Source organism: Passer domesticus, chromosome 3, assembly GCF_036417665.1.
Source record: "Passer domesticus isolate bPasDom1 chromosome 3, bPasDom1.hap1, whole genome shotgun sequence".
Lineage (NCBI taxonomy): Eukaryota > Metazoa > Chordata > Aves > Passeriformes > Passeridae > Passer > Passer domesticus.
This window is the reverse complement of record NC_087476.1, coordinates 57720-85168: the sequence shown is the minus strand read 5'-3', so window position 1 is coordinate 85168 and position 27449 is coordinate 57720. Positions and strand designations below refer to the sequence as shown.

The window sequence follows — 27449 nt, the reverse complement described above, 5'->3', positions numbered from 1 at the left end:
AGGTGCAAACAGTTTTCTAACTAGAATAGTTCGTTGTGCTAACTGCTTTCATTGTTATGATTTTTTATATGGGAAGTTTCAAGCTAACTGCTAGCTTAGCTAGACTAGTAGGGCCTAAACTATATTTTATAAGGTCCTTTATTAATACTATCTTTACCTGTATGCAACATCCCATCCTTGGAAACATTCAAGATCAGGCTGGATGGGGTTCTGAGCAACCTGATCTTGTAGAAGAAAATCTTGCTCATGGCAGGGCCTTGGCCTGGTTGACATTTAAAATTGTCATTTAAAGTTGACATTTGAAGTTGATATTTAAACCTTCCAACCAAAAGCGTTCCATGATTCCATGTGTGGAAGTCTTCTTTGAGGTTTACCTCTTTACCAAGTACTTAAATCAGACAAAGTCTGTCTGCCATTCACATCCTTCCTCTGCATATGAGCCCCCTCCTTCCTGCAGCCCTTACTGCTGCATGGGCTGATCTCTGGTTCCCGTGAGATGAAGGACCTGCCCACAAAAAACAGCACCATGGGTGCCACCTGTCCCGGCCACCACCACCTGGCACCACGGGTGCCACCTGTCCTGGCCACCACCACCTGGCATCATGGGTGCCACCTGTCCTGGCCCGGAGCAGCTCTGCCTGCCAGGGCAGTGCCTGGGCTGTGGCCAAGGGCAGGTGAGGGACCAGCCCACGCTGAGGGGCACAGAGGGCCAAGAGCCTCCTTGGCCATGGGGAAGAACTCGAAAAAAACTGACAGCACTGGCTGTGATTTTCCTAAGATTTAATTTGGGTCTGCTTCCCCAGGAATCACTGGGACCATGTCTCTGGTTCTGGTCATTCTATGGTCCGGTGCAGGCTGTGTCTGAATAACTACCTGGCTTTTCTTACCTGCTTCTGAAGAAAGACAGAGGCTTGCTTCTGAAATGCAACTGCACTTTTTGAAAACAGAAGCCTCTGATTTAGAAGATCTTTGAGCCTAGCTCAGATGGGTTTTTGGACCCAATACAGCATGCATAAAAGAGGACACTGTGCTAATTAATGTCTCAGCAGAGCTGTCCAATATAGCCACCAACCCTCCAAACTCACTCTCATTCCACTATATTTTAATAAGAAGATTGACCTACTTAATTTTGAAGGCAGCTGACTTTCAGAGCCAAGCAACACTTGAAGAAATAATATCACGTTTAGTGCTGGCTTCATTACTAGCATCAGTCCCACAGCATCCCAGGATGACCCTGGGATTAACCTGCACTTGCCAGGAAGGTCACCGAGCAAGCAGCTAGGACCAGACTGCTCCAGAAGCTGGTCCCAGGCTATGGCTCTGCTCCCAAATACCTGCAGTGGTACAGGGAAACGTGATCTAGAGGTAATGTCACTCCAAGGAAAGTGAAGCAGCAGAAGAGCTGGCCTGGCACAGGTGTGGTATCCTTACCAATAGAGAAATGACAAACTAATGGGATGTACCCCAACCTGACAGTGATAGAGTTAATGACTGCAATGATTTCATTCTCACCCACCACACTTAGCACCAGACTGTTCCATACAAGCAGGAATGACAGACTGCACTGGATATCTCTGTGTGAAGTGCACCCCGTCACAGCTTCCTCTCAACAGAACAGCTCCATTTTTTTGCAACATTATTAAATGGCATTATTGAAAGAGTTTAAACCTTACAGCTACTGCATTGCATAACATGCAGGGAAGGATGGTAAGTGATCTCATAAAAATTACTGAATTATTAATGACATTTAACAAATCTTGGAACAATGGGGAAATCCTTAAGGATTAAGAAAAACCAAAACAACTGAACAACTCCCACACCAAAATATATTCTCTCTCCTCCAAAAAAAACTCCAAACCCTCCAGGCCCCCAAAGCAAAACTCAAGTGTGCTAGTACTTAAAAAAAGACAAACTGTGTGATGAGTGTAAGTACAGCTTAGTCTGTCTCCTAGACACACCAACAACTGACATCAAAGGGCACCACAATTAAGACCCGCCAACGTGGTTTCACAGAGATGAGTTTTCTGTAAATTATTCTTTAATTAATTACAAGTCTGTTTTGGTAAAAGTAGCTGTTGACATCACAAATTTTTTCTAAGGCCTTGTTCTTGGCCCCACATGTTATACAAGCATCAGTGGAAAACATTAAATGCTTGATATTAAATAATTGTAAATAAGGATTTGTCCTAGAGAATCCCATACTCTGCAACTATTTGACATCTTTATCAAGAATGTTAATGAAATTATATAACAATTGCAAAGAGAATCCGTATATTAAACCCAAGCTTTCTGGAAAAGTTACTGTACAAAACATAGTTATTAAGGTATCTGCTAGAGTAGTTCTGTGAAATATACCATGATGTTTCAGAATGTGTTCATCATGTGCTATCTGGCCTTAACCTTGTTGAATTTCTAGAAACAAAATAAATGAATCCTCAGAGGCATTTGCAGAACAACTAAAAAATATGCTTAAGAGGGTAAAAGTGAATATTAACAGTGTAGTGAGGGCGTTGAGGACAAAAAGAAGTAGGTGAGAGCAGAGCAAGGTCATCATTGTATCTTACATGAACCAGACTGTTACAGAATACTGCAGCTGGTTCCTGGTTCATGCCTCTGGACTTAAAAAGTGAAAAATGCACCAAGTGATATACAACATGTCAGCAAAGAACAATGCACAACAGAAAAAAAAAGAAAAACCTGTTTTGACTGAGACTAGCAAGCCTCTTTAGCTCATACAGCAAATTAGGTATGGAGTTAATTATGACTACAATATGCAGGAAGAATTTCTGATACCCTAAAGCTATTTCAGTTACCAGGACTCAGCAGTATGGGATACAGAGGCTGAAATAAAACAAGTTTCAATGAGAAGACACAGCATTTTTAGTACAATGAACCACTGCAACAAGTATTGAGTGAGTAGCCGGTTTCTTTTGTCACTCCTGATTTCTTCAAAACTGGATTTCTTCCTAAACATGTACTTGCTCAAGTAGAATTGGCAACAGCAAGGACCAGTTAGCTGGGGCAGTGGGCAGCGTTCCTCCAGGGCCTGATGCCCATCTGAGCTGCTTGGTGCAATTGATTTGCTGGAAGAGAGGGATGTCATCCTGAAAAACCTGGGGAATCCATGGATGGAAAGCAGCCTGGGGGACAAGGTCCTAGGGATAACAAAACTGGGATAACACAACCTGGCCACGTGCACTGGCAGCCCAGAAACCACCAGTGTCTGGGGCTGCCTCTCCAGCAGCGTGCAGAGCAGGCAAGGGAAGAGATTCTGCCTTTCTGCTGAAGCCCCTGCCCTCAGAGCAGCGAGCACAGCTGCCTTGGCCCCACTGCAGCAGGATGCAGGTGCTCCAGGACAGATCTCTCTCCTCACAAGCACTGTACTGGCAGCAGTGCCACCACTTCATACCAGCTTGAGCCAATCCCGCAAACAATCTGCTGTTGTGCTGACGGACAGGACTGGAGAATGCTTTTTTCCATGTGCTATGTTATGTGGGGAGCACGTTACTGAAGTAACTACAAAACGCAAGTGGTCATAAAGGATTCATGTCTAGAGAGCAGGTCTAGTTAGTAAATCATACATGACAGGAAACAGGACTCTAGACTGAAAACCACTATGAAAAACCCTCTTTAATTCCTGGGTTTATTGTACTGAGTGGGAATGCAGTGAATGTTTGCTCCAAGTACAGTGCTGTGGAGTTCTGAAGAGAAACCACAAAGACAGCTGAACAGCACCAGAGCATGCAGGGTCACCCTGCAGCAGGACAGCCCTGCACAGGCTGGGGTGTGCTGGGGGAGGTGCAGATGGCACCAAAAGCACCACACAGCAAACAGACAAGAAACCACATTCTCACACTGGTGACATTTTATTTTGTTGTCTTCTGATCTTGCCCATCTCACTGCAGACTCTACATGCCCTGCAAAGTCCACATGTCTGTTTTCAGCACAGCACCTGCAAGCGCAGCAGCACCTGGTTCCAAAGGCAATTCTGGAGACCACCTTGGCCCTACAGTATTCCCCCCATCAGGAACAATGTGATTGTGCTGGTACTAACACACATGTACAAACGTGCCTGTTCCCCACTGCAATGCCTTCCCTGGGAATTTCAGCACCAGCAATTTTGTCAGACAGTGCAAATTTTACAATTTTCTAGTATGGTGGGTCTTTGGATAACAAAGTCTGGAGAACCATTCTTTGAAGAATAGGACTGCCTGTGCTGCTGCTTCCTGCTAGCTTCTATGACATCTGCTGCATTCAGACACTGAACAGGTTGCCCAGGGAGGCTGTGGATACCCCAACTCTGACAGTGTTCAAAGCCAGGCTGGATAAATAAGGCCTTGAGCAACCTGGTCTAGTGGGACATGTCCCTCGTGGCAGCAGGGGGTGAGACTAAATGATCTTTAAGGTCCATTTCAATCCCTTAACATTCTATGATTTATAGAGACAGGAAGATATTATTCCTTATGATCCAGAGACAATGCCAACACATGTCTTAAAATAGTGACCCCTCTTCTTTTAACCTTTTCTACAGAGGGAAGCCACTGCTAATACACCTCATTTGCACAGAGAGGCGATACTGAAAAGAAACAGGTTATGTAAGACAATGAAGGGCATATCTGCAGAACAGGGGAAAAAGACATTGTGGGAGCACTGGCATGACAAAGAACCACATGCTGGCAAGGCAGCTTTGTGGAACCTGGTCCCAGCACTAGCAGGCTGCTCATGTAGGGATGCACTGTCTTGCAGTATGTCTCCCAGGTGAGCATGGAACAGGTGGGCTTCAGAGGGCACACAAGGGCCATCTCAGTACATCAGTTACCGAGGTCTCTAAAAGGCTGGTGAATCTCCAAAGGGCTTGAGAGCATTCAGTTGTTGCATCACTGGAAGACTTTCTACACATGTTTAATGTTCAGCATTACAGGAGACAGATGCCAGGGGAACAGTGGGTTCCTGACAAGGGTAATAATGACCTTCCATCTCTTTCAAGTCTGGTGCTGAGCCTAAACACCAGGGTATGAAATAGAGCCTTGTGCAACAGGATACAGCAAATACTGAGAAGGTCTTTTGTGGCAGCCTTGCTGACAACAGACAGGAGAGTGACAGGGCAAGCCAGAGTCTTTGCATTCTGCACAGCAGTTCCCATGTTTAGTTTGGGTGCATTCTGTGCAAGAAAGGATTTCCCCGTTGAAGAGACCTAAACATTGTGCCAGTCAGTCCCTTTTGAGAAGAACTGTAAAAAAGAACCCTGATCTCACACATCAGAGGAAGATGACAAAACAGACACTTGCTGTACTGGAAACCACTAAACAAGCAACTAGTATGACCAAGCTGAGACTGCAACCAGAACAGGAATCACACTGGGTACACTGTGAGTGCCACTGTCCAAAGGAACTCCACTGGCAGAAGCAGCCTCTGCACCACAGCTTTAGTTTGAATTCCTCACAACTGACCAGATGCAGAACTTTCAGTATGGAAGTCATCCGCAGAACTGAGTCACAGTCCCAAAGACATTCAGTTGCTAATATTAGTGCTGTGGGTTGTGAGCCTGACAGAAGTGAAAAGTTTTAGGACTACTCCTTCTCATCTTCTAGGGATTTACTTCGGCCTCGCTTGCGGCTGGTTTTTGGAACTTCAGCTCTCTGTGCAACTTGGGGTGCTCCTTCCTCACTGCTTGCACTCTCGTTGTCTGCCCGTTGTGGACAACCTCTCTTACTTCTTGTTTTTTCAGCTCCAACAGCGGGGAGCTTCTTGGCAGCCAGGGTGCCAGCTCTCTTCTTCTTGCCCCTGGTCAAAGGACGTTTCTTACGTTGTTTCTTCTGCTCTTCCCTTTGGCGAATTTTCATTAGCTTCTCAAAGCTTTTGGTTGTTGTTGTATTCACATCAAACCAGTCCTGCAGGTTTAGAAGGCAACAGGTTGGTAATGATCGTGGTGGAAACACCAAATAAAGCCTACCCAGGCTTACAATATAGCTGCCTTGTGGGACAAGCTTTCCCTGAAAGGTAAGATCTCGAAAGGCAACTGCCTAACAACGCTCTGATGTGCCTCCTTAGGTGTCACTCTGTCTCAGAGGATTCAGATTTGATTTGACATTTGCCTAGTTAAAGGCACAGGAAATGCTGCAGAGCTGAACAGAGCAGCAGCAGCTTGGGACAAGGCATGTGACATGACACAACACTTACTCCTCAGACTAACACATAAGACCAGCTAAGTTTAATGACCCTGTTCCCAGCAGTGAGCAAGGAAAAAGTAAAACATGGCACACATCCAGCATTTTCTTCTTAAGACACTCTCCCCACTTCCAATATCCTGGGGTTTGAGGTTCCACTCTGCCTGCCTTACCTCAGCGTGCACAGAGTTGATGTGATACTTGACCCCACTCTCTGAAATGAACTCCTTCTCACACAGGAGACACTTGTATTTACCAGCCACAAAGTCTCCCTGCCATCAAAACAAAAAAACAAACAAAATTTCATCAAGAGTTGCTGGACCACGAGGCTGATAAACCTATATATTTAATTTAAATCTTGCTCAGATAGAACTCAAATAGCAATAAAACCTAGAAGCTCTCATCCATCCATCCGTCTCATCTCTCACAGCAGACAGCTTTAGCTACAGTAGCACTAACACGAGTGAGCAGTTGTGCCCACGAAGCACAGGACTGCCCTCTGAGACGCCATATAGTCTCCAGCAGTGCACCTGGAAAAACTGCTCTTGTAGCTGTGAACCTACAGGTAGAACTGCCGTGTCATTAAAAGGAATGCCAGTAAGGAAGGTGCTTTCTCCTGCTTTCAAACATTGTTTCCAATGGCAACACCCTTAGCACACAGGGGAGCACCCAAACTGGGGGCTGGAATAAGGTGATCTTTAAGAGCCCCTCCAACCCAAACTATTCCATGAATTCACAAATTTGTGAGGATCTCAGATCAGCAGGTGGCAGGACAAGAGCTTGAACAAAGGGTTATCAGAGGGACAGGGACAGTAGGGCTATTAAGAGGAAAGTTACCAACCAAGGTACATGTGCCAAGGTGAGACTTGAGTCCTGAGACACTGCCATACACAGATTCACAACCCTGTAACAGTAAAAAAAAAAAAAACAAATGTGAAAAACATGCTAGCAAGAAATCACTTCTTCCTGGACAATAAAGCATTATTATGTCTGGAGGCCAATCCAAAAGTGCAAAAGAGAGGTAGACGGAGGAAGATACCAATCCTCTCCAGCCAGAAAGCTTCTGGTAAAAAGACCATTAGAAAAGTAGCTTAGTATTTATATTTCCAGTTTCTGAGCACACTTGGACATAAAAAAAGCTCCTGTGACAGTTAGTCTCATACTCTATCAACAGCCTGACTAAAATGTCAATTTCCAGATTTCTGCCTGAAGTGCAACAGAGAAAAAATTCAGGCAGAGCACATGGGGCAGGTACAAGACACTTCTCCCTCCTGCACTGCTCATGTCTAGTGGCACACAGCAGGAGCACAGCATCCAACAGCCCTGATCTCAGCTAAAGAGAAGCTTTAGAGGCTTGGCCCGTGGGGATCTTCAGGCATCAGTCCTGGGGTACCACACTGTGCTCAGCCTTCAGCCCAGGTCCCAGAACAGGATGCAGGAGCAAGACATACTGCTGGGTCACTGGCTGGTGACACAGGACAGCTGCTTTCTGCACACAGCTCCACAGACAACATGGGGCTGCAATTCTGATCTTGAAAATGATGCTAGCCTGAATAGTGGGGAGAGAGTGCTGGGGGTGGGGTAGGGGAAAGGGCAGAGGGAAGGCACCATCTATACACCAAACCTAGAGGGCAGCTGCCACTGATCGTTGGCTCTCTGACAGCATGTATCATGTGGAGATGTCCACCACCTCCATCACTGGGGCTATTTTTTCCCACTGGATCTGACTGGTGATTGTTGTAAGGCATTGTGGATAATTAAGCTTTTCAATCCAAGGGGTCCAAGAGACCCAGAGAGGGACTTTGGACAAGGACCTGGAATAACAGGACAAGGGGCAATAGCTTCCCACTGCCAGAGGGCAGGACTAGATGGGATACTGGGAAGGAATTCTTCCCTGTCAGGGTGCTGAGACCCTGGTACAGGTTGCCCAGAGAAGCTGTGGCTGCCCCATGCTGGAAATGCTCAAGGCCAGGTTGAAAAGGGCTTAAAGCGAGTCTAGTGCAATGAAGAAAACTTAAGTGCTGTGCCAGACAAAGTCTATTTACTCTTGTATTTCCAACTCTGCTCCTTCCTTCTATGAATAGATTTAGATAGAAAGGCAGAGGCCTGTCATTTTTCCGCTATTCAAACCTCCAAACTGACCAACTGCCCACCTGGATGAGAAAACTGTACTAGCCTGACAGCAAGTTACTGGCTCTCAAGTGTTCACACACATTCCCAAAAGGATCATCCCCAGGGCACTTTGATGCAAAAGACAAAAGGAGCATCCCCAGACATCTCCAAGACTAAACAGGGCCTTGATTACACTAAATAACCATATTGAGATGGAGCAGGATTTGTCTCCCACAGAGAGACCAACTGCAGTTTCAGGGTTGTGGGAAGCTGTTGGCTCATACAGACCTGAAATCTATCCCCTCATGGGCTTCAGAAACAGTTAAGGGTTACCTGATTTGGGCAGTGGACTCTTCGGTACATCTTTATTTCCGTTTTCCATTTGCACAGCACATCTTGACTAAATGTGGGCAGTCCAGGACGAGTGTATTTCAGCTGAGACAAAGATGGAATCGAGAGCTGGAGGTAATGTTGGCTACGCAGAATTCCTCTTCTAGGCTGAGACAGAAGTGCTATCTCTTCTCCTACTCTAAGAGGCAAACTCCCAATAATCAATGGTCTCTTGTCTCACCAACTCTCTAGAAACACAACTGAATTTGGAAAACTGCCACAATATCAGAATCTGAAACCTCCCATTGCCTTGACTACAAAAAATTCCTCTAAATGTCCTTACCCCGCTGAAATCCATTGTTTTCCCTTGGCTTTCACTCACAGCCTAAAGGACACTACTGGAAATTCTGAAGTCTAAAGCACTGTGAAATAGCACAGTATGTATCAGAGACTGGAAGGATTGCTGGGGCCTTACAGCATGGCAGGAGTGATCTGAGCCCTATGATAGCCCATGCTCCTTGTACCCCCTGGGAATTCCAACAATAGGACTCTACAGTCATTACAGCATGCCTGAACAAAACACTGCACCACAGCAACTGCTGCTGCAGAAATACGGTGTGAGAGAGAGACAGCAGAACCCATTCCTCCACTCAACACACCTTTCAATGTGCCATAAACATGGGGCAGGGGTCAGTACAACTCATCAGATGTGGAGGTATAAACTTGAATCCTATAGAGTATTTTTAAGGCCTCGTACCTTCCGGTCATCTGGAATCAAGTCCTGCAGGACTTTTCTTTTGGGCCACTCTTTGGCCAGCTCCTCTCCTGCCAGCTCATGGAGATAGTAGATTGCCACCTTTGCAGATCTCCTCTGAACTCTGCCTGTGTCGTTTTGCTCCCGTTTCATTTCTTTCAGGTTCTCCGTTCTTCTCTCCTCATGGAGGAAAGTGACCTGCAATGAAGGCCCAAAAAGGTGAGCCTCTTTCACTACTTCCTATTTCAGTTACACTAAATACTGTAAATAAATGTTTTGCCAAACCCCTCATAAATAGGCTGCATCAGCTATGGTTTACTGTTGCGGTGTCTTGCCATGGTGTGCCTCAGTTTTCCTGGTCCCTCCCCTGAAGTTTCCTTCCCCAGGTGGTATGTCAATCACCTCTCCTTTCCCCCACCCCTGACCCCTGCAGGGCACTGTCTATCAAACCAGAGGAGCATTGAGTGATTGGCAAGTTCAAAGGATGCTCTCCACCCCCCGGGGGGCCTTTGGCCCATCCAGGTGTCCCTCTCACCTGAGACCCCCTCCCCCAATACCTGGTTGGTGGTCCCTGTTTTCCCTCCCCTCCCCCAGGTTAAAAGGACGAGCACACCATGCGCCGGGGGTTCTGGTGGAGCTGTTACTGCATTCAGATGCCATGCGGCCCAGAATAAGAACTCTGGATTAAAAACTCTGGATTAAACCCTCTATCAGGACCGACTCCTTCTTCACCATTGCCTTAAAAAGTTTCTCCAGCACAGGGAGGCCTGAGGAGTGACCCTCATTTACCAACAAGCTCCAGCCGCAAGCACTGGAGCTCGGGATATGCCTGGACTTGTCCCCACGTGCTCATAGCGAGCCAGAGCATCTCTGGGGTGCAAAACACCACAGGTGCCGCTATTTGGTTCAGCAGCAGGAACCAGGCAAGTCAAGGCAGTCCTGTTCAGTAATATTGGTATAATCCAATAGTTTACTGTCACAGACACAGGACAGAAGTGCATCCCACTGGTGAGACAGACCTCCAGAACTGCTCATAGGGATCACAGCAATGAGGCTCAAGCAGAGAGCTTCATGCAGTTGCTAGTCTTGAAAAGTATTCCATCATTCACTGTAAAACCCTAATCGACAACAAGACTGCCTGTTCTGCTCCAATGGTGAGTATTTTAATAGCAAAGGAAAGCATCTCACAAGTTATGTTAGAATCACCCTTTCATGGAGCAAAAGTCAGGTCATTTACTGCTGAGATGCTGATTTACTATTAAAAACTTCATCCTAGTCACAGACAAGCAACAGCTCCTGCTAGAAGGAAACTATCAAGGACAAAATAACCCAGGGGCAGGAAAAATGCAAACATTTGTGGTCCATAAATTACCCAACAAAGTAGCAGACAAAAGCCAAACACATGTCTCAAGGCTGAGTGGCTGAAGTCCCATCCCAGTCCCCAGTACCACTGGAGGGTGCACTCACCGGCCCATGCTTTGATCGGAGGTGGTAGACAAGTCCTGCCTTTGATCTGTACGCTTTTCCACAGTGATGGCACTTCATAGCCATTTTCTCCAGCTCAGAAGCAGCCTTCCCACATTTTTTAATGTGATATAGGTATCCCATTATGCTGGTGAAGCTGCCTGTGCAGCCCTGTCAACATAAAAGAGAAATACATGGAAGAAAACCATTCTTCAAGGGATTACACCCCCAGTGTGAACAGGATCCACAGTTTGCTGACCAAAGTACTAGCACTTATCATGACAGAGCAGAGACAGGCAGGCAGAAAACTTTAATGTCAGTCTATTCAGACAGATGAAATCTGCAACAAAGAATTGGCATTGAAATGATTATTAAAGGTCTCTTTTAACCCAAACCATTCTATGATTCCATGCTACTCTGCCTTAAAAGCATAGTTAAGATCTTGAAACAAATTGTGCATCAGAGCACACTCAACAGGACTCTCATGTTTCATATTTATGCATAAAACACTACTGTTTAATTGACACTTTGCACAATGCAGCTTACCTCCCTTGTACACTTTAATTTTCCCATTCGCTTCAAAACCTTCCGAAGGCGGTCTCGCTCAAGCTGCTCATCCAATTCTTCTCCCTCCTTCACAACTGGCTAAAGCACAGCACAAAGATGAATGAAAAACACAGGATGCTCAGCATTTACAGTTCTCCCCACAGGGAATTCACTACTCACAATGGGGCAGGAAAGCTTCTAAAATAATTTAATCTCTGCAACTTAACAATTTTACAGACATTTATGTACTATAATGATGATTCCTGTATCACTGCTGGTTTTGGCTGGGGTGACAGCTGGTATGGGGCTGTGTTTTGGATCTGCGCTGAGAACTGGGTTGATAGCTCAGAGATGGTTTTGCTGTTGCTGAGCAGCCCCTGCACAGCGCTAAGGACTTTTCTTATGCTGCTCCACCAGAGTGGCTCGGGGGTGCACGAGCAGCTGGGAGGGGACATATCTGAGACAGCCAACCCCAACTAACCATGAGGATAATGCAGAGCATACTGCTAGCCCCAACTGACCACGAGGATATTGCAGAGCACACACTATCACGCTCAGCATGTAAACCTGGGGGAAGGAGGAGGAAGGGGGCAGACATTCATCTGCTATACCAAGCTGACACTTTGTGTGATGGAGCCCTGTGGTCCTGGAGATGCCTGGACCTTCCTGCCAAAGTGGTGAATGAATTCCTTTTGCTTTGCTTGTGTGTTTTATCTATTGAACTGTCTTTATCTCAGCTCATGACTTTTCTCACTTTGATTCTCTCCCCCATCCTGTGGGTGAGGGGCAGAGTGAAGGGCTGCATGGGGCTTGGCTGCTGACTGGGGTTAAACCAAAGAGGAATTATCTTTAAAAGGAGTGAACTGACAGAAAATGATGCATCTTAAACATTTACCGGTCCTACTGTTTCCACTCAGCCTGACTAATGTGAAGCAGATTGCTTGTAACAGTTACTCATCTGTGCAAAACTACAGCTCAAGTCTCTTATTCTCTGTCTTGTGGTTATTGTATATTATTTCCTACTTTACACCTAGACTGAGTAAAAAGATAGAACTCAGTGACAGACCTAATCCTCAGGGCCAGAATATGATCCCTGGCCTGCAAAATTTACTAACAGAGCTGTAGGTTCAGAAACTGCAGTACTGGGAATCATGAAAAAAAATTCAGAGTGAATTATCTGACCTTTGCACAAACTTCCAAAAGACCTTTTCAAAAGTTCTAATTCTTCACAACTAGAGCAGGAGACGTTGACTTCTTTAAAGTAAGAGCAAAGAAGAAAAGCAGATTGTAGTATTAGTACTAATCTAGTGTTAGATTAGTATTTTTACATTAAAGAGAGATGAGAACTAATTGCTGCTTCTCCTATGTTACCTCAAATCTAGTCTGCTCCGGATGAAGAAAAACCGCCTCCTTTTTAGCAAAGGACTGAAATTGCAGCCTAATATTTTTCCTTCTGATTGGGAATGCTTTTTATGTGTGACTTCTCACCAGCCTAAACAGAAATTCATCCCTCTTTCTACGACGTTGCATGCCTACCATCTCTGGTAACATTCTACTGTTTTCCAGATGTCAAGTCTAACTGGAAAAATAATAGTTCAACTAGATTTGAACATCTAAAACACTTGAAAAAAGCACTCCATGTTCCATGTCTGTGTGTAGCAGGAAAGGACCAAAGCCTGTTCTGCCTGTAGGAGCTTCAGATGCACAGCAGCTGTATTACCTGATTGTTATGGTCTGCCATGACATGGTATTTCATCCCTGCTAGAGACTTCAGCTGCTTCCCACAGTGATGACACGTGAACATTTCCTAGAAATAAACAAGGACGTGGTGCATTTAACTGTAAATTAACCAAAGCAGTGGAAAACTCTTTGGGGGAAAGAAGCAGGAGAGCAGAAAAATTTATTTGGGCCTGGTAACTCTCTTCAAAGAACCGAATTTATGGAGTCTAAAATCTAGTGGTGGAACAATGAAATAACTACACCTCTGTTCACTAACCTAAACCTCCAGCAAAAGGCTGGGCAAGAAGCACCAATCGCTGTTCTTACAGATGTATAAAGGACTCTTGCTTAGGGACATGGTGATGAGATGAAACTGGTTTTAAATACAACACAAAACAGGCAGGTATTTCTATCAGTAAGCTGAAGAGGAGTAAAGAAACCATTGCTCATCTCTCGTGTTCTTACCTTCCTGCAATTCATCATATGTTTCTTCAGTCCTTCTACAGTCTTCCTCACCACAGCCCGGCACGTGGGACAGGTAACTCGGCCTTTGTCCTGAATCTCTAAAAACCACTGCTCTTCCATACTACCTGTCAAAACACAATGTTTAGAACCCAAGTGCTAACATAACATCTTTGGTTTTTTTTCCTCTTTTGATGTGCGCAGTGAACTCTAAAAAGAAACAGATCACATGCTACCAAACTTGTGTCCAGCTGCACTTCAACACGTGCAGCTTGTTTACAGCTTCAGGTATGGAATGCCACAAGGCACACATCACTCACTTTCAAGGAGCATTTTACAAACACCCTTTGACCTACCATTTCTCTTGTAAGGTATGTTCTTCTACCTGACCAGTGGACATTTTTTCCTCTGTTAATTTCTGTTGCACAATTACTTTAGCATGCTGAGTAAACTTTTCTTTTGGCCGAAGTGTCTTCATAGTAAAAGCAGTCACAGACCACCAGGGCAAGTTACTCAACAGCCAGGGAAAAGCACCCTGTGTGGCCTGGTTTTCAGTTTCTGGCTTCTTTGTGAAATCCCAAGCACAAGTTTGGCATAATCCACAAGAATTATAAATTACTGAAATGGGTTCTGGGAAGAAAAGTGGTTTAGCAGCCATCTGCCTGAATTCTTACCATAACAAAATCCACAGCCTCTCCTCTTTTCCCAATAATAACAGGCCCAGGCTGTCCCTCTCCTGGGGAAAAGTTTGTGAATCAAACAGCACTTGGCAGAAAACTGGGGTGTTTAATGAGTGCTGTGATTTACAAACACCAAGTTATTCCACTCACTGAATGAAGGTTAATTTTATTTTTCTAGGACAGATTGCTTGGGTCTCTCATTCCCAGAAAAGGTGATTTGGCAGCAACGGCTATGGAGTTTTTCCTGCAAACATATTCTGCTGAGTAAAAACTATAAATATTTTAATGAGTTTTAATAATGCAACTATTTTAACAGGCTTTTGTTCAGTTCAAAAAGTGATTCCTCCTTTCCTGTTACATTATGCAATAGCAAGAGCATGTGGAATTACACTCAGGCAGTGTGCAGTCCTTTCAGTCCTACTCTGCAGTACTGACACAGTGCCAGGACAGCAGCCAGCTCCAACTTGTCAACGGTATAGTGAACTACCGAATGAAAACACCAGAAGCACAGCTGTTGCTCAGATTCAAATACTAGAACCACATTTATCTTTTATCTGCTTCGTGAACAATTCTTAGCTACTGCCTCTTCTTACCTGCATCATAGGTTTCTGGCTCTTTCTGAACACACTGGCGTTTCGTTCTGGAGTTTTGTTTTGATCCAGTTTGCTGTTTTTTCCCTGTTATAACACAAACAAGACAAGCCAGAAGACTCAGTTCTGCTAGCTTTGTAACAATAAAAACCAGAATTTTTTTGCTAGAAAGCTGCTATTTAGTCTGCTGTTATCTCAAAGTTATTCAGAAATGTTCAATGCTTTTTTTTAAAGCCACGTCAAGATTATGTTTCCTACTCCCTTTCAAGATCTATTTATAGTGGCAGGCATTAGTCCCACCCAAACAGTTTTAAGTTCTATGGTTCTTCATACTCAAAGCTCAGGGGATGGGAACTCTTCACACTGACACATCCTCTGTGCACAGTTTGGCTGAGTCCATCTGATGACAACCGTGGGGAGTCTCATTGCTCTACTCATTCCAGTCTTCTTTAGACCAAAAAACTTATTGTTTCAGTGTGGGTTATGCTGTTTGCTCTCGTCTCCCTGACCTCTTCAGTTGTCCCACACATTTCCTGAACTGCAGTGCCTACTCCTGGAAACAGCACTCCATGGTGACCCTGCATTACAGCAAAAGAATTACTTCACAAGTCTAATTACTTCACAGAGTCTACATTCCTCCTCAAAGCTCTCAGTCTAACATCTGCCTTCTTAAAAAAAACCACAATGACACTGCTAGTCCCCAGTCAGCTTTTGATCTGCTATGGATCTTGAATCCTCTTCTGAAGCACTGACTCCTGGGAGGCTGCTCCTTGTTTTTCAGCTGCAACAGTGTTTCTTCCCAAACAATATCATCATTTATTTTACACTGTTCTCTGTTCCATTTTAAAATTGTTTCACTGTTGCCAAGTGACTTTCACTTTCACTTTTAGCCTTTTCTCCAGTACACTTGCTGTCACGTTCAGCTCTGTGCTGTCTACGTACTTCCAAGTCCTGGGTGACAGAAGCAATAGTCAGAATTGAATACAGGGACATTCCACGAGCCATCTTTCTATACTCCTATTTCATCAGGCTAGTAACCTCATTGTAGAAGGCTATCAGGTTGATTTGAGCGTGATTGACCCTGCATGAACCCATGTTGATTACTCCAAATCCCCATCTTGTCCTTCATGTGTTTGGAAATGCTCTCCAGGATGATTCTCTCCATCAGCTTCCCATGGACTGAGGTGAGGTAGACTGGCCCGTAGTTCCCCAGATCTTCCTTCTTTCTGTCCTTGAAGATACAAGTGGTATTTTCTCTCTTTCAGCCTCCAGGAACCTCTGCCAGTTGCCACGACCTTTCAAAGATAATCAAGAGTGGCCTCACAATGACATCAGCCAGCTCTCAGCACTCAGTGCAACCCATCAGGCCCCATGGGACCTAGAATCATAAATTGATTAGGTTGGAAAAGCCCTCCAAGATCATCAAGTCAAACAGTTCCCCCAGCGCTGCCAAGGCCACTGCTAACCCATGTCCCCAAGTGCCACATACACACGCCTTTCAAATCCCTCCAGGGATGGGGACTCCATCACTGCTCTGGGCAGCTGTGCCAAGGCTGGACAGTTCTACTGGGGCAAAAAATTGCTCCCAGTATCACGTCTAAACCTAGTGCAATTTGAGGCCATTTCCCCTTGTCCTGTCACTTCCATGGAAGCAGAGCCCGACCCCTCCCGTCAGGGAGTTGTGCAGAGTCACAAGGTCCCTCCTGAGCCTCCTTTTCTCCAGGCTGAGCCTCTTTCCCAGCTCCCTCAGCCTCTGCTGGGGCTCCATTCCTTTCCCAGCTCCGTTCCCTTCCCTTCCCTGGACACACTCCAGCCCCTCCAGGTCTCTCCTGGCAGGAGGGGCCCAGAGCTGCCCCCAGCACTGGAGGTGACCCAGCAGTGCCAGCACAGGGGACGGGCACTGCCCTGGCCCTGCTGCCACCCCAGAGCTGGCACAGCCCAGAGGCCACTGGCTGGACTCTTTCTCACCTGGGCACACCTGGGCTTGTGTTGAGCCACTCTTAACCAACACTCACAGGGCTTTTTCCAGCTCCTCTGCCCCAGCCTGGAGTGCTTCATGGGGTTACAGTCACCCCAGGGCAGGGCCTGGCACTCGGCCTTGTTGACCCTCACACTGTTGGCCTTGGCCCATCATTCCAGCCTCTCCTGTTTCCTCTGCAGAGCCTTCCTGCTCTCCAGCAGATCCACACCCTAATCCACTTGGTGTCATCTGTGAACTTACTGAAGGTGCTCTCAGTCCCCTCATCTAGACCATCAATAAAGATATTAAACTACACTGGCCAAACACTGGGCCCTGGGGAAGACAACTGGTGACCGGCCCCAGAAGGATGTCACTCCATGCCCCATGGCTCTGTGGGCCCAGACATGCAGCCAATTTTCCACCCAGCAAAGAGTGCACCTGTCCAAGCCATGAGCGTCCAGTTTCTCCAGAAGAATGACATGGGAAATCGTGTCAAAAAGGCTCCACCAAAGTCCAGGTAAATAACATTCACAGCCTTTCTCTCATCCATTAAGTGCATCACCTTGTCATACAAGGACATCAGATAAGTCAGGCAGTACCTGCCATTCTGCCTGGGCCTGATCACCATGTTGTCCTCTACCCACCCCATGACAGTACCCAAGACAATCTGCTTCATGACCTTCCATGGCACCAAGGCCAGAGCTACATACATGTTTGTGGTTTCCCAGATCCTCCTTCTGAGCCCTACTGCAGAGGGGTGTCACACAGGCTAACTTCCAGTCCTCTCAGACCTTTCTACTTAACCAAGACTACAGGCAAATGATTGGGTAAATCCAGTTTACGTGCTCTAACCTTGACCTCTTTCACTGAGTGAAGGGCTTCCTTTTTCCAGACTTCCCCTCTGTCTGGTCTCAGGCTCCTGGGATTCCCAAAGGATTCCTTTAACTGATAGAGGCACAGAAAACATTGAGTACCTCAGCCTTTTCTGTGTCCTTTGTCACCAGCTCTCCTGCTTTGAGGAGCAGTGCACTCACAGCTTCCCTGGTCTTCCCTTTGCTGTTCATGTATTTGCAGAATCCTTTCTTGTTGCTGTTCACAACCCTTGCCAGATTTAATTCCAGGCTGCCTTTGGCTTTCCTAACCTCATCCTTGCAAGACTGGACAGCAAATGTACACTACTGTGTCACCTGCTCCTACTTTCACCACTTGTACACCTTCCTTTGCACCTAATCACTGATTGACAAACCTTCAGAAGGAATGAAAGGCCTCTGATGTCACACATTTCTCCCCATGGTCTTTGTGGCAATAAAAAAGTGTTTGGGTTTGATTTCCTCTTAATAAACCTATATTGCTGTTATCAGCTACTCAATCTCCAGATGTTTACAAGCAATGTGTCCAATTATTTAGTCTATAATCCTTTGGGAAACTGAAATGATGCTGACCTATACTTCCCATAATTCCCTTCCTCCCTCCCATATAATACTTCTAAGACTGAAATTAGATCACCTCCCACTGATTAAGCAGACACTAGTCAATGGCTTCCTAGAACAAAACATTCAGAATCAGAAACAGAGTTTGAAGACTCCAAAATATGTCATTTGGGCAGACAAGTTGAAGTACTTGTAGGCTTGTAATTAGGAATTACAAGTTATTTGTATTACCCGAAATCTTCTGCTTCTTCCTGGGAGAGTCTTTAACATCTTTGCCTTCCCTTTGCTCAGATTTCCTCTTGCCTTTCAAGAGTACTTCTCCTGATAAGTAAGAACAGATATGTTTTAGTCTCAGTATTCAGTCTGGATAACGGCTTTGAGTCTACTGCTGCCTCATCTTAACCTTATATTCAATACCTAGTTAAAAAAAAAAAAAAAAAAGGAGTTTTTGTGAGGCACCTGGACACCAGTGAACCAGACACAGCCTTTTCATTCAGCAACATTTAGGCACCCCATGGCCCACAATACTGTGATACAGTAGATATGGAAGAAACAGTGGCACAGCATGGCCTGGAAAAATAATCCTCAGCAAAAGAGACAGAAAGTGCTAGGTTATGTGATAAAAACCTCACCTGCACTCACACAAAAAGGAGCATACAGAAACTCATTATCATGCCTGCCCTGAGTATTTCCAAGCCTATCAAAGTCTTGTCTCTATGAATACAGATGAGCACAGCACAACGGTAGGTAGGGAACACCAATTATAGACTTAAAGAAACAGACAGCTTCCTCCTGGGTCTGTCCCAGGAGACCCACAAGGATAAGTCAGTGGGAATCCCTCTATGAAAGCCCCTTTGGAAGGGGGGAACAGTGAGAAGGGAGAGCATGGTGTTACTGCCTAGGGTTATGTAGCACCTGGCATCCGAGTGGAGAACAATTCAGGAGTACACAAGACTAGGATGATCAGGAGTGGTATCAAAGGGAGGGAAAGGGACAGAATTACCCAATTTGGGGTTGATCAAGTGGGGGAAACTAGAGGTATAAGAGGATAGCAAAGAACACCTGCTTGTAAATAGGTGACTGGTCAGTATACAAATCTTGTCATGTCTGACACCAAGCAGGGTCTGTGAGTATGAGCCTGTCTGTAAGGAGGTCTTCACCTGCCCCCTGCATGGCTCTGCAGGCCTCAGGGGCCAGTGTATCCATGGCCCAGCAACTGAGGGATCCAAATGTCAGGCACTGAGCAGACTGAGTGTATAAGGATGGAGGCTGTTGGTGCTGTTTGTGTGTATGCTGATCTGCCTGGCTCCTGTTCATCTATCTTGTAGGTCTGTGTTTGTTCCTACAGCAATACTCAGTCTGGCTAGTTACTGCACTTGGGGCTGTGCAGCTACAGCAATCTCACTTCTATCAAGCTACCGAATTTGCCTCCCCCCACAACAGAATGGAATACAGATCCTGACTTAAAGGTAAGAACAAAGTGCATTAAAGAATGAAGTTTTGACTCTCTGCCACACAAGAAGTTTGGAAAACAGCTCCTAGGCCAGGAAATATGAATGTTCCTGCAACAACCTAAGACCCAAACCAGACCCATTCCAAATCAGAAAATTATAACTGACAAATGTGAGAAAATAAAGACATCCTTAAAAAAATAATAATCTACCAACCAAAAAAGCTGTACCTAATCCCAAATACTACTGAATGGTCCCCTTTGCCACGTCTTTAGTGTTGATGGTTCTATTTTTAAAGCTCTTGAAGCTTATTTGTGATATGATTGGTGTAACTCCTATCTCTTCTACAGATAGAACTGAGTTCAGGTACAGAATGATTACTTTAATAGACAAGTGACTCAAAAGGAACTATGCATAATGTCAGAGAACTGTACCCGTATTTGTGCAGTGGCAAAAGTTCATTTCCTCTAATACATGAGCAGCACTAGCAAGCTTGTAATTTTTGGCGGAATTGAAGCATGTCTTTCATGAGCAAACTAACCTCTCACTGAAGAACCAGAGAGAAAATCAGTTTTGCCTTAGAACAGCAGTGATAAATACCTTTTTTTTCTGAAGATTTGTTCACACTGTTTTTCATTCCTCTCATTTCCAACCAGTAAGCAGGCCTGCGAATGGTCCGCTTGCTCCTGGGCTCTGCACTCCCATTCACTGGGCCCTTTGGGGAGGCAGAGGAAATGTTGGTGACTGGGTCCTCAGAGTCACTGTTCACTCCTATAAAAGCAGCTTCCACCTCCTCAAGTTGCTTAGACCTGGAAAACATCAAGTCGAATTCCTGTGTGTACACATGCATACTAGTACACAATCACAATAAACTTGACAGACAACATTCTTCTCATCTTCCCAAGTATTCTAAAAACTAATATCACAGTTCACTGAATCTCCTGAGTTTTGGGAACTGTAAAGTGCCAGCAAGATAAAATGTCCTCAGTGCTGTTTTTCAGTACATTTTTTTGATAATGACATTAGTGAGATCTCAAGAGGAACAGAAAAAAATATTCTTCCTACCTCAAACTTTCAACTTTAGAAGCAGGAGCAAGTGAATCTTAATTTAAAAATATGCACTTATCCTTGGAAATATTATTATATTTCTGCAGCCCATCATTACAAAATAGACATTTCCCATTTCCAAAGGGCAAGATCTCCTTCAGTCTCTACTCCCAGAATCAGAGCTGGCACTACACAATTAAAGATTTCATGCCAGTAAGAATTTTAACTAGCGACGCTTTCAGCAATGAAGACAACCTTCCAATATATCCTACAAATCACACTACATTAAGACTACTTTAGACTAATCAGCAGCACTGAATTTTTCTCCCTAGAGATCAGAGGGAACTTTGCTTCACTGTTCCAAAGTATTTCTCTCAGGCCTTGAAATGCCCAGACATCTATATTCCTGTACACGACAGCCAACTGAATCAGGTGTCAAAGAAACACAGAGTATCTATTCTCTGGGCAAATACCATTTATGCAAAGAGGAAAGAAAGGGAACACAAACATTTTGCAATGTATCCCATTGCTACTACAATTACCAACTGAAATAAGTAGATCACTCGAGTGATGACTGTGATGGCCATTCTGTCAATAGTCTGAGCTGTGGAGCTCACCTTTAATACATCAGTCCAGGAATTAATAAGGAGGGGACACGGATGGCAACAGCTCAGGTCATTACATACTATGTTTCAGGAGCTACTGTAGAAGCATGGGGAGAGGTTTTCTCAAATTAAAGTCTTTAAGTTGCAATCACACCCAAAATACATACATTTCGGAGCACCCTTTGGTCTTGGACTTAAAATATTTATCTTCACAATGCTAAAATCCTTTAAAAAATAAATGAAAGCTAATACACACTGAAGTGTGAGAAAAGCACTTCTCCTATAAACCAGTAAATGAAGTCAGCTGAGACTCTCAACACATTAATTAAAATTGTTGCAGCTCTTAAAATTCAGAATAGTCTCAGCTTTTTTCTTGTGTTCAATCAAACTAGACAAAAAACACTCACATACTTTTTATTTCCCAAGGACTTCTTGAGTTTCTGCTGTCTGTGATGTCCAGTCCTGGTGCCCTAAAAAGGCAGAACAATTCACATTAGCAGCATCATTTGTTTTCTTTTAGCATGTTTCACTATGCAGCCAAGCACAATCACGTGCACATCACTCTGTGGATGTGCATACACCACCCTTTTCAAAAATAAATCACTGCTTCCTGCCACTGGAAGTACTTAACCTTTCCAACTCCAGCTAAACTGGACTGGAATCAAACCAGGGATGAGCCCCTCCACACCCCCCATATGAAAGCTCTCCCCTACAATGGGATGTGATGGAGTATTCTTTGTCTCCAATACATTCACCCATATATGTCTTCTGCCTATTCTTTTATCACTTGATGACAAATATTTCAGATACTAATTTGCTAGCTTTTACACAGTACTTATTTTTCCTTAATGAAGTACTTCTTCCATTTACCCTGCCAAGAACCTTGTTTCTAGTCTCTTTCATGCCCACATTTTTATCTTGCTTTATCATACCCCATCAGCTGCCCAGATGTTCATTTTATCCACACCACAGAATCCTTTTTCCTATTTAACAAAGATTTTTTGTCACTTATCACTTGCTGTGCTCCTATTAAGACATGTAATTTAACACATCTTTGTAAAAGTATGTGTACAAGATAGCCGAACAACTCATTTGCTGTAGGTTGCTCCTAGTGCCTGAACAATCACGTACCACCACCTTCTTTCAAATACTAATAATGACTGAATGCCATTCTTCATTAGAAAACTCAGGACAAAACCAGTAGTTATACAGACTAGAAAATAAAAATCTGTCCAGTAGAAGTATAAAGAATACCAAAACTGTAACCTAGGGAACAAAGGTAGTATTTTGTCATAAACAGGAACCAGTTAAGAAACTGGAAGAACCAAAAAAACCACAAAAACCCCAACAACAACCAAAACAAACAAACAAAAAAACAAAACCAAAACACACCCTGAAAAAAAAAAAACCCAAAAAATCCAATGAAACAAAACAAAACAAAAAAACACATACAAAAAAAACCAAACAGAGGAAAGAATAAATGATGGTTAAATTACCTATCTTCTTCATAGAAAAATGTGATGCACACTATCAGCAGTGAGAGACACCCCAAGCACCAGTTAAGTTCAGTAGCAGGAACTAATACCAACGCATGAATGATTAAACTGTGCCTTTTCTTTCCAGCCCCAGTCTCCTCATGGAAATGCTAGGGAAGCAGCACGAAAAAATTCACAACTGCTTGATCAGTGACTTCACAATCAAATCTTGCCTCCTTGGAAGTAAAGTCAACTGGATGTTTCGTGTTTGCATTATTTATACCCAAACAGTAACGTCAACAGCACTGTCTGGGAAATCTCCACATGAGAAATGTGTAGCAACCTCACTGAGAAGCAGCCAGAAAAAAATCAGGGCTATGAAGTTATAATGATAAGAACAAATAAACAGGCAGGCACAGTCTGCTGCAATTCACTGGTTTAATCTAGGATTAGAAGAACTGAAATGACAAACATGGTATGTGTATCAAGATTCATGGGGTTTTCATAACTAAAAATTTTTGCATAAGAGTAAAGATTACTATGAAGAACTTCGGTGGCAATTAAGGATCTGCAATAAAAAAGGAGAGTGAAAATGATCTGTCAGGCTTTCGTTTCTGACAAGTTGATAACAGCAGTTATAAAGGAAACATCTATAGAAACTGGTATTAAAGTTCCGCGTGTTTTTTCATTTATACACTTTACTTCCTACTTAAAAAACAGAGACCTAATGTATGCAGGAATGTCCACCGGCTGGACATACGGAAAACAGAAAAAGAACCTTCCTTGCACAGGTGAGAAAAAGTGAAACAGCAGCCCAGAGCCTGAAAAGATGGGGAGCAGTGAATTCTGTCTGCCCGTGGACTGCGGGCCATTACGGTGAGCTGGAACACGGGCTGGAGACAGCATCCAGCCGGCAAGACGGTGCAGAAGCACAGCACCGAAACTCCCCGAGGAGAGGAGCTGGAACGGAAAGTGGAGGTGATGAAAGTGCCAGCAGGGACACCGGGCATCCTGCGGGCCCCGACTGTCCACGAGAGGAGCGGGAGGGCTCAGTACCCTTTGGCAAACTCCTGTCCCAGCCCCGCGTTCTCTTTCCTACCCGCACATTGCATCAGCTAGGTCCTTCTGCAACGAAGGCATTTCGGACAAAGCGCACACCCCCGGCGCCAGAAGCGCCCCGCTCAGGCTTCCCGCCCGGCTCCGGGTCGAATAGAACCGGGCCAGGCCCGAGGCCTCGGAGGACAACCTGGCCTTCGGGCAGAGAGAGGCGACTCCCGCCGCTGCTCCCCGGGAGCCCCGAGCAACCCCGCTCGCCGCCCGCTCAGGGCCGCTCACCGCGCCGGGCCAGGCCGCACAGCCCCACCGGCGGTCCGGGGAAACCGGCTCGCTCCCGCGATCGCGACGTCGGAGCCCATCTCGCGGTGACCCGCGGACGAGCCAAGCTCTCCGGGGCAGCCACCGGTAGCATCAGTGAAAAGACTGCGGGCACTCACCGAGCCGCCGCCACCACTATCGCCCCGCATGGTGCCGGTGCCGCCGCCACGTCAGCGCCACGCCGGCCCGCGCGGTCCCGCCCGCCGCTCCCGGCTGGCCCCGGCAGCGCCTCCAGCCCCGCCGCGCTGCTGGTGTTGTGGCGCACCCCGGGCCGCGCCGGGCCGTGCAGCGCCGGGAGGCCGCGCGGGCCCGCGGAGCGTCCTGGGCAGCAGCGGGGCCACAACCGGGTCCGCGTGCGTCACGTCGGGGCCGCGGCCGCCCCCCGCCCCGGAAGGACAACTGGGCTCTGGGAATATGGCAGCGGCGGCGGGAGGCGCGGCAGCGGCCGCTGCTCCCGTGTGTGTGCTAGTGCTGGGTATGGCCGGCTCCGGAAAAACCACCTTCGTGCAGGTAAGAGGTTGCGGGAGTTGCGAGGGGTCACCAGCTGCCCCTGGGGCTGCTCGTGCCCAGCGGGGCTGACGCCTCCCCGTGTCTCCACAGCGCCTGGCTGCCCACCTGCACGGGCAGCGCTGCCCTCCGTACGTGATCAACCTGGACCCTGCCGTGCACAGCCTGCCCTTCCCCGCCAACATCGGTGAGCGCTGCGCCCCGCGGGACGGAGGCCCAGGCCGGAGGAGCGGCCTGGGGTCTGCCAGGAGGGTGCAGGGCCTGACAGAGTCGGTTCGTGGAGAGTGCTTTTCACGTGTTCCGCGGGAGCGAATACGTGACAGAATACAAGCTGGGCTGCTTGTTTTCCCTTAAGAGAGGCCAAGTTCTAATAAAAGGGCTTGGGGAGTATTTTTTAGAAGTTATAGGTATTTTCTCCAAACAGTGGTTAATTTGGGTATTTTTAGAATCAAAGCCATTCTTCCAATGCGTCTGTATGTTTTTTATGTCATCTGGTGTGATTGGAGGTGTTTGGGTTCTGGAGGCTTTTTTTTGTCAATAATAAAAGGATTAGCAGATTTGATCTGGTTCTCTACATACAAATAAATATGCTATCAACAAACAACTTTAAAACATTTTAAAAGACATGAACTTTAGAGAAATCATTTTAGCAGTAGAACAGACCTTATGTTTAGCTGTTCCAAAGAGCATACCAGTCCCTAGTTTTGTGACAATCCAGTCTCTTACCCTCTGTAAAGGATGCCAGCCAGCCTTCCCAGAGGATAAGAAAGACAGTATGGGTGCACAAGTTGTTTTGCTGCTGTCAGAGGAATGACTGGAGTGTCCCAGTGCTGGATCTCTCGTAACACAGATTGGTAGATGTGCTTTGTTAGCTGATCGTGACCAGCTGGGCATTGGAAAACTGTATATATGTCTTTCTCCCCTAGATATCAGAGACACTGTGAAGTACAAAGAAGTCATGAAACAGTATCCTTTTTTTTGTCTGAGTAATGATATTTGAAATTTCAAGTTTTTGAAAATAATCTGTTGTGTGAACAGTGTGGTAAAGGGTAGGAAGTGGGGGGGCGGGGATTGCAGTAATGCAGAGTGTTGCATGAAGATCAAGAGGTTTTGACTGTGTACTTCTTGCATGTGATATTAGGAATGTGTGTTCTACAAGATTTGGCACTCAGGTGATTTTCTCTTGTGCTAAAAATGATTTTGTCTAACAGTAAATTTTTACAAGCAATAGGGACTCTGCCCTTTTGTTTTGTTTTTTGTTTTTATGGAAGCCAGCAGCCTTTTCTCCATGTTTTAACTAGTTTAATTTTATTTGTCATAAATAAATATGGAAATTCCTACTTGCCTGTAGTAGATGGAGAAAATGATTTCTCCATTTGGCCATAATCAAAGCACTGTTGTCTCTCTGAATCTCAGAGACATGGGAGTGTTTGCTCTTGCTCACAGTGTTGCTGGCTGTAGTGCAGTAACATTATGCTAAAGTGGCTGCACTTCCAGAGGGCTGTGGAGGTCCTTGGTCTCTTATGTAATAGCTTGTGCAGATGGAGACAACACACAGTCTTTGGTTTTGGCTTGCAAGTATGACTCTTAAAATTAATATTTTAGACAAGAATAAAGGTGGTGGGGGATAGGATTCTTGATTTTGGCTGTTGTTTTATTTGGGGTTACCAGCAGAACATCCTAAATATAAGTTTCAAATTAATATGTAAATGCATTATTTGCTTCATTGCGTTTGTTAGCCATTACTGGAGTTTCTATGCCTGGTTAATAAGGGCCTGAGGAGTATGTTTGGGTATTGAGAGTAGTGATAGAGAAAACAGTGTTGTGAGTCAATGCTGGTTCTTGTGCAGTTAAAACACAAATAGCAAGGAGAAGCCACGTAGCCCCTCTTACTTCTGCCAATTGCACGTGTTTGGGTAAGAGAGTATTTGTTACCCTGCCAAGTGACTTATAGAGGTGTATTAATCATGTATCAGGGCTGTTGTCCTTTGATCTCAAGGTATCCAGAGTGCATCTGTTGTCAGAGTTGACAAAGATGACCTCTGGGGTCTGTGTAACCATCTGTTTTCCTAAATGAAGCATCAGATATGGGCTGGGCCCAAATGGCGGAATAGTGACCTCTCTCAATCTCTTTGCTACAAGATTTGACCAGGTACGAGGTAGTTTCTGTATGCTGTTCCATGATGTGTGCTGGAGATGGGGGTTTTTTGTGTGTCCAGTCACAGGGGGTGCTGTGTAGCCTTCTCATATTTCTGGGGAGTTATCCTCCATACAGAACCATGTATTCTACAGTGCTGTTAGAGCACATTAGTTTTCATATGAGAGATTGTTTTAAAGTAAAATGAGGAAGCCACAGTCCAGAACATCCTTCAGTTTTTGTATAGGACTGTTGTTGCAGTGTGTTTCCTATAAAATCTTTCATGTGGATGCTCTGGTTTAGAAGTAGGGAAGCTCACTTCTATAAACCTGTTAAATTTTCCTGGGGCTGTTTGCCCTCCTAAATCATAGCACTAAATCAGTACTGGGGTGGGGACTGGTGTCAGATACTGAGACGATCTCTTGGTGAAGAGGCATGGAACAACTGCCTTTATTTTAGTCAGGTACTAATTTCTTTAGCCAGATACTAGAACACGCACAAAATCAAGATTGTCTTTGACCTATGCAGGGTCTGAACATTTTTCACCCCTCCTTAGTAAGGCATTTTCACACTCTGAAAAGCATAAAGACTTTAACCTTTTGATATTCACCTGCAGTTGTGCAAGTAATTTCTGCTATG

The 27449-nt window shown here is 45.3% G+C and overlaps 2 protein-coding genes across 5 annotated transcripts in view; one reads left to right on the top strand and one right to left on the bottom strand.

Moving 5' to 3' along the window:
- Positions 1 to 2020: 2020 nt before the first annotated feature.
- ZNF512 (zinc finger protein 512) lies at positions 2021 to 24489 on the bottom strand. Its single transcript, XM_064411354.1, has 14 exons — positions 24286 to 24489; positions 21729 to 21787; positions 20266 to 20474; positions 18446 to 18535; positions 14828 to 14911; positions 13558 to 13682; positions 13094 to 13180; positions 11374 to 11472; positions 10831 to 10998; positions 9367 to 9561; positions 8613 to 8714; positions 7009 to 7071; positions 6341 to 6439; positions 2021 to 5891 (listed from the first exon to the last, which is right to left on the bottom strand). Exons 1-14 carry the CDS (start codon positions 24313 to 24315, stop codon positions 5571 to 5573), a joined length of 1731 nt encoding a protein of 576 aa, XP_064267424.1. The 5' UTR covers positions 24316 to 24489; the 3' UTR covers positions 2021 to 5570.
- GPN1 (GPN-loop GTPase 1) overlaps positions 24445 to 27449 on the top strand; it is a 17678-nt gene continuing 14673 nt past the window's right edge. For all 4 annotated transcript variants that reach the window (XR_010357830.1, XM_064411357.1, XM_064411356.1 and 1 more), the window contains exons 1-4: positions 24445 to 24676; positions 24767 to 24860; positions 25600 to 25639; positions 26759 to 26825. Coding sequence is in view for 3 of the 4 variants with exons in the window: in XM_064411357.1 (XP_064267427.1) it covers positions 24581 to 24676; positions 24767 to 24860; positions 25600 to 25639; positions 26759 to 26825 (297 nt within the window). In the remaining variant the exon portion in view is untranslated. The remainder of the gene's footprint in view (positions 24677 to 24766; positions 24861 to 25599; positions 25640 to 26758; positions 26826 to 27449) is intronic.

Coding starts and splice junctions, on each gene's coding strand:
- ZNF512 (XM_064411354.1), bottom strand. CDS start 24,315: ATGCGGGGCGATAGTGGTGGCGGCGGCTCG. Junction 7,072..8,612: donor GAGTCCACTGCCCAAATCAG/GTAACCCTTAAC, acceptor TTACTGTTACAG/GGTTGTGAATCTGTGTATGG. Junction 6,440..7,008: donor ACCTTGGCACATGTACCTTG/GTTGGTAACTTT, acceptor TTTTGATGGCAG/GGAGACTTTGTGGCTGGTAA.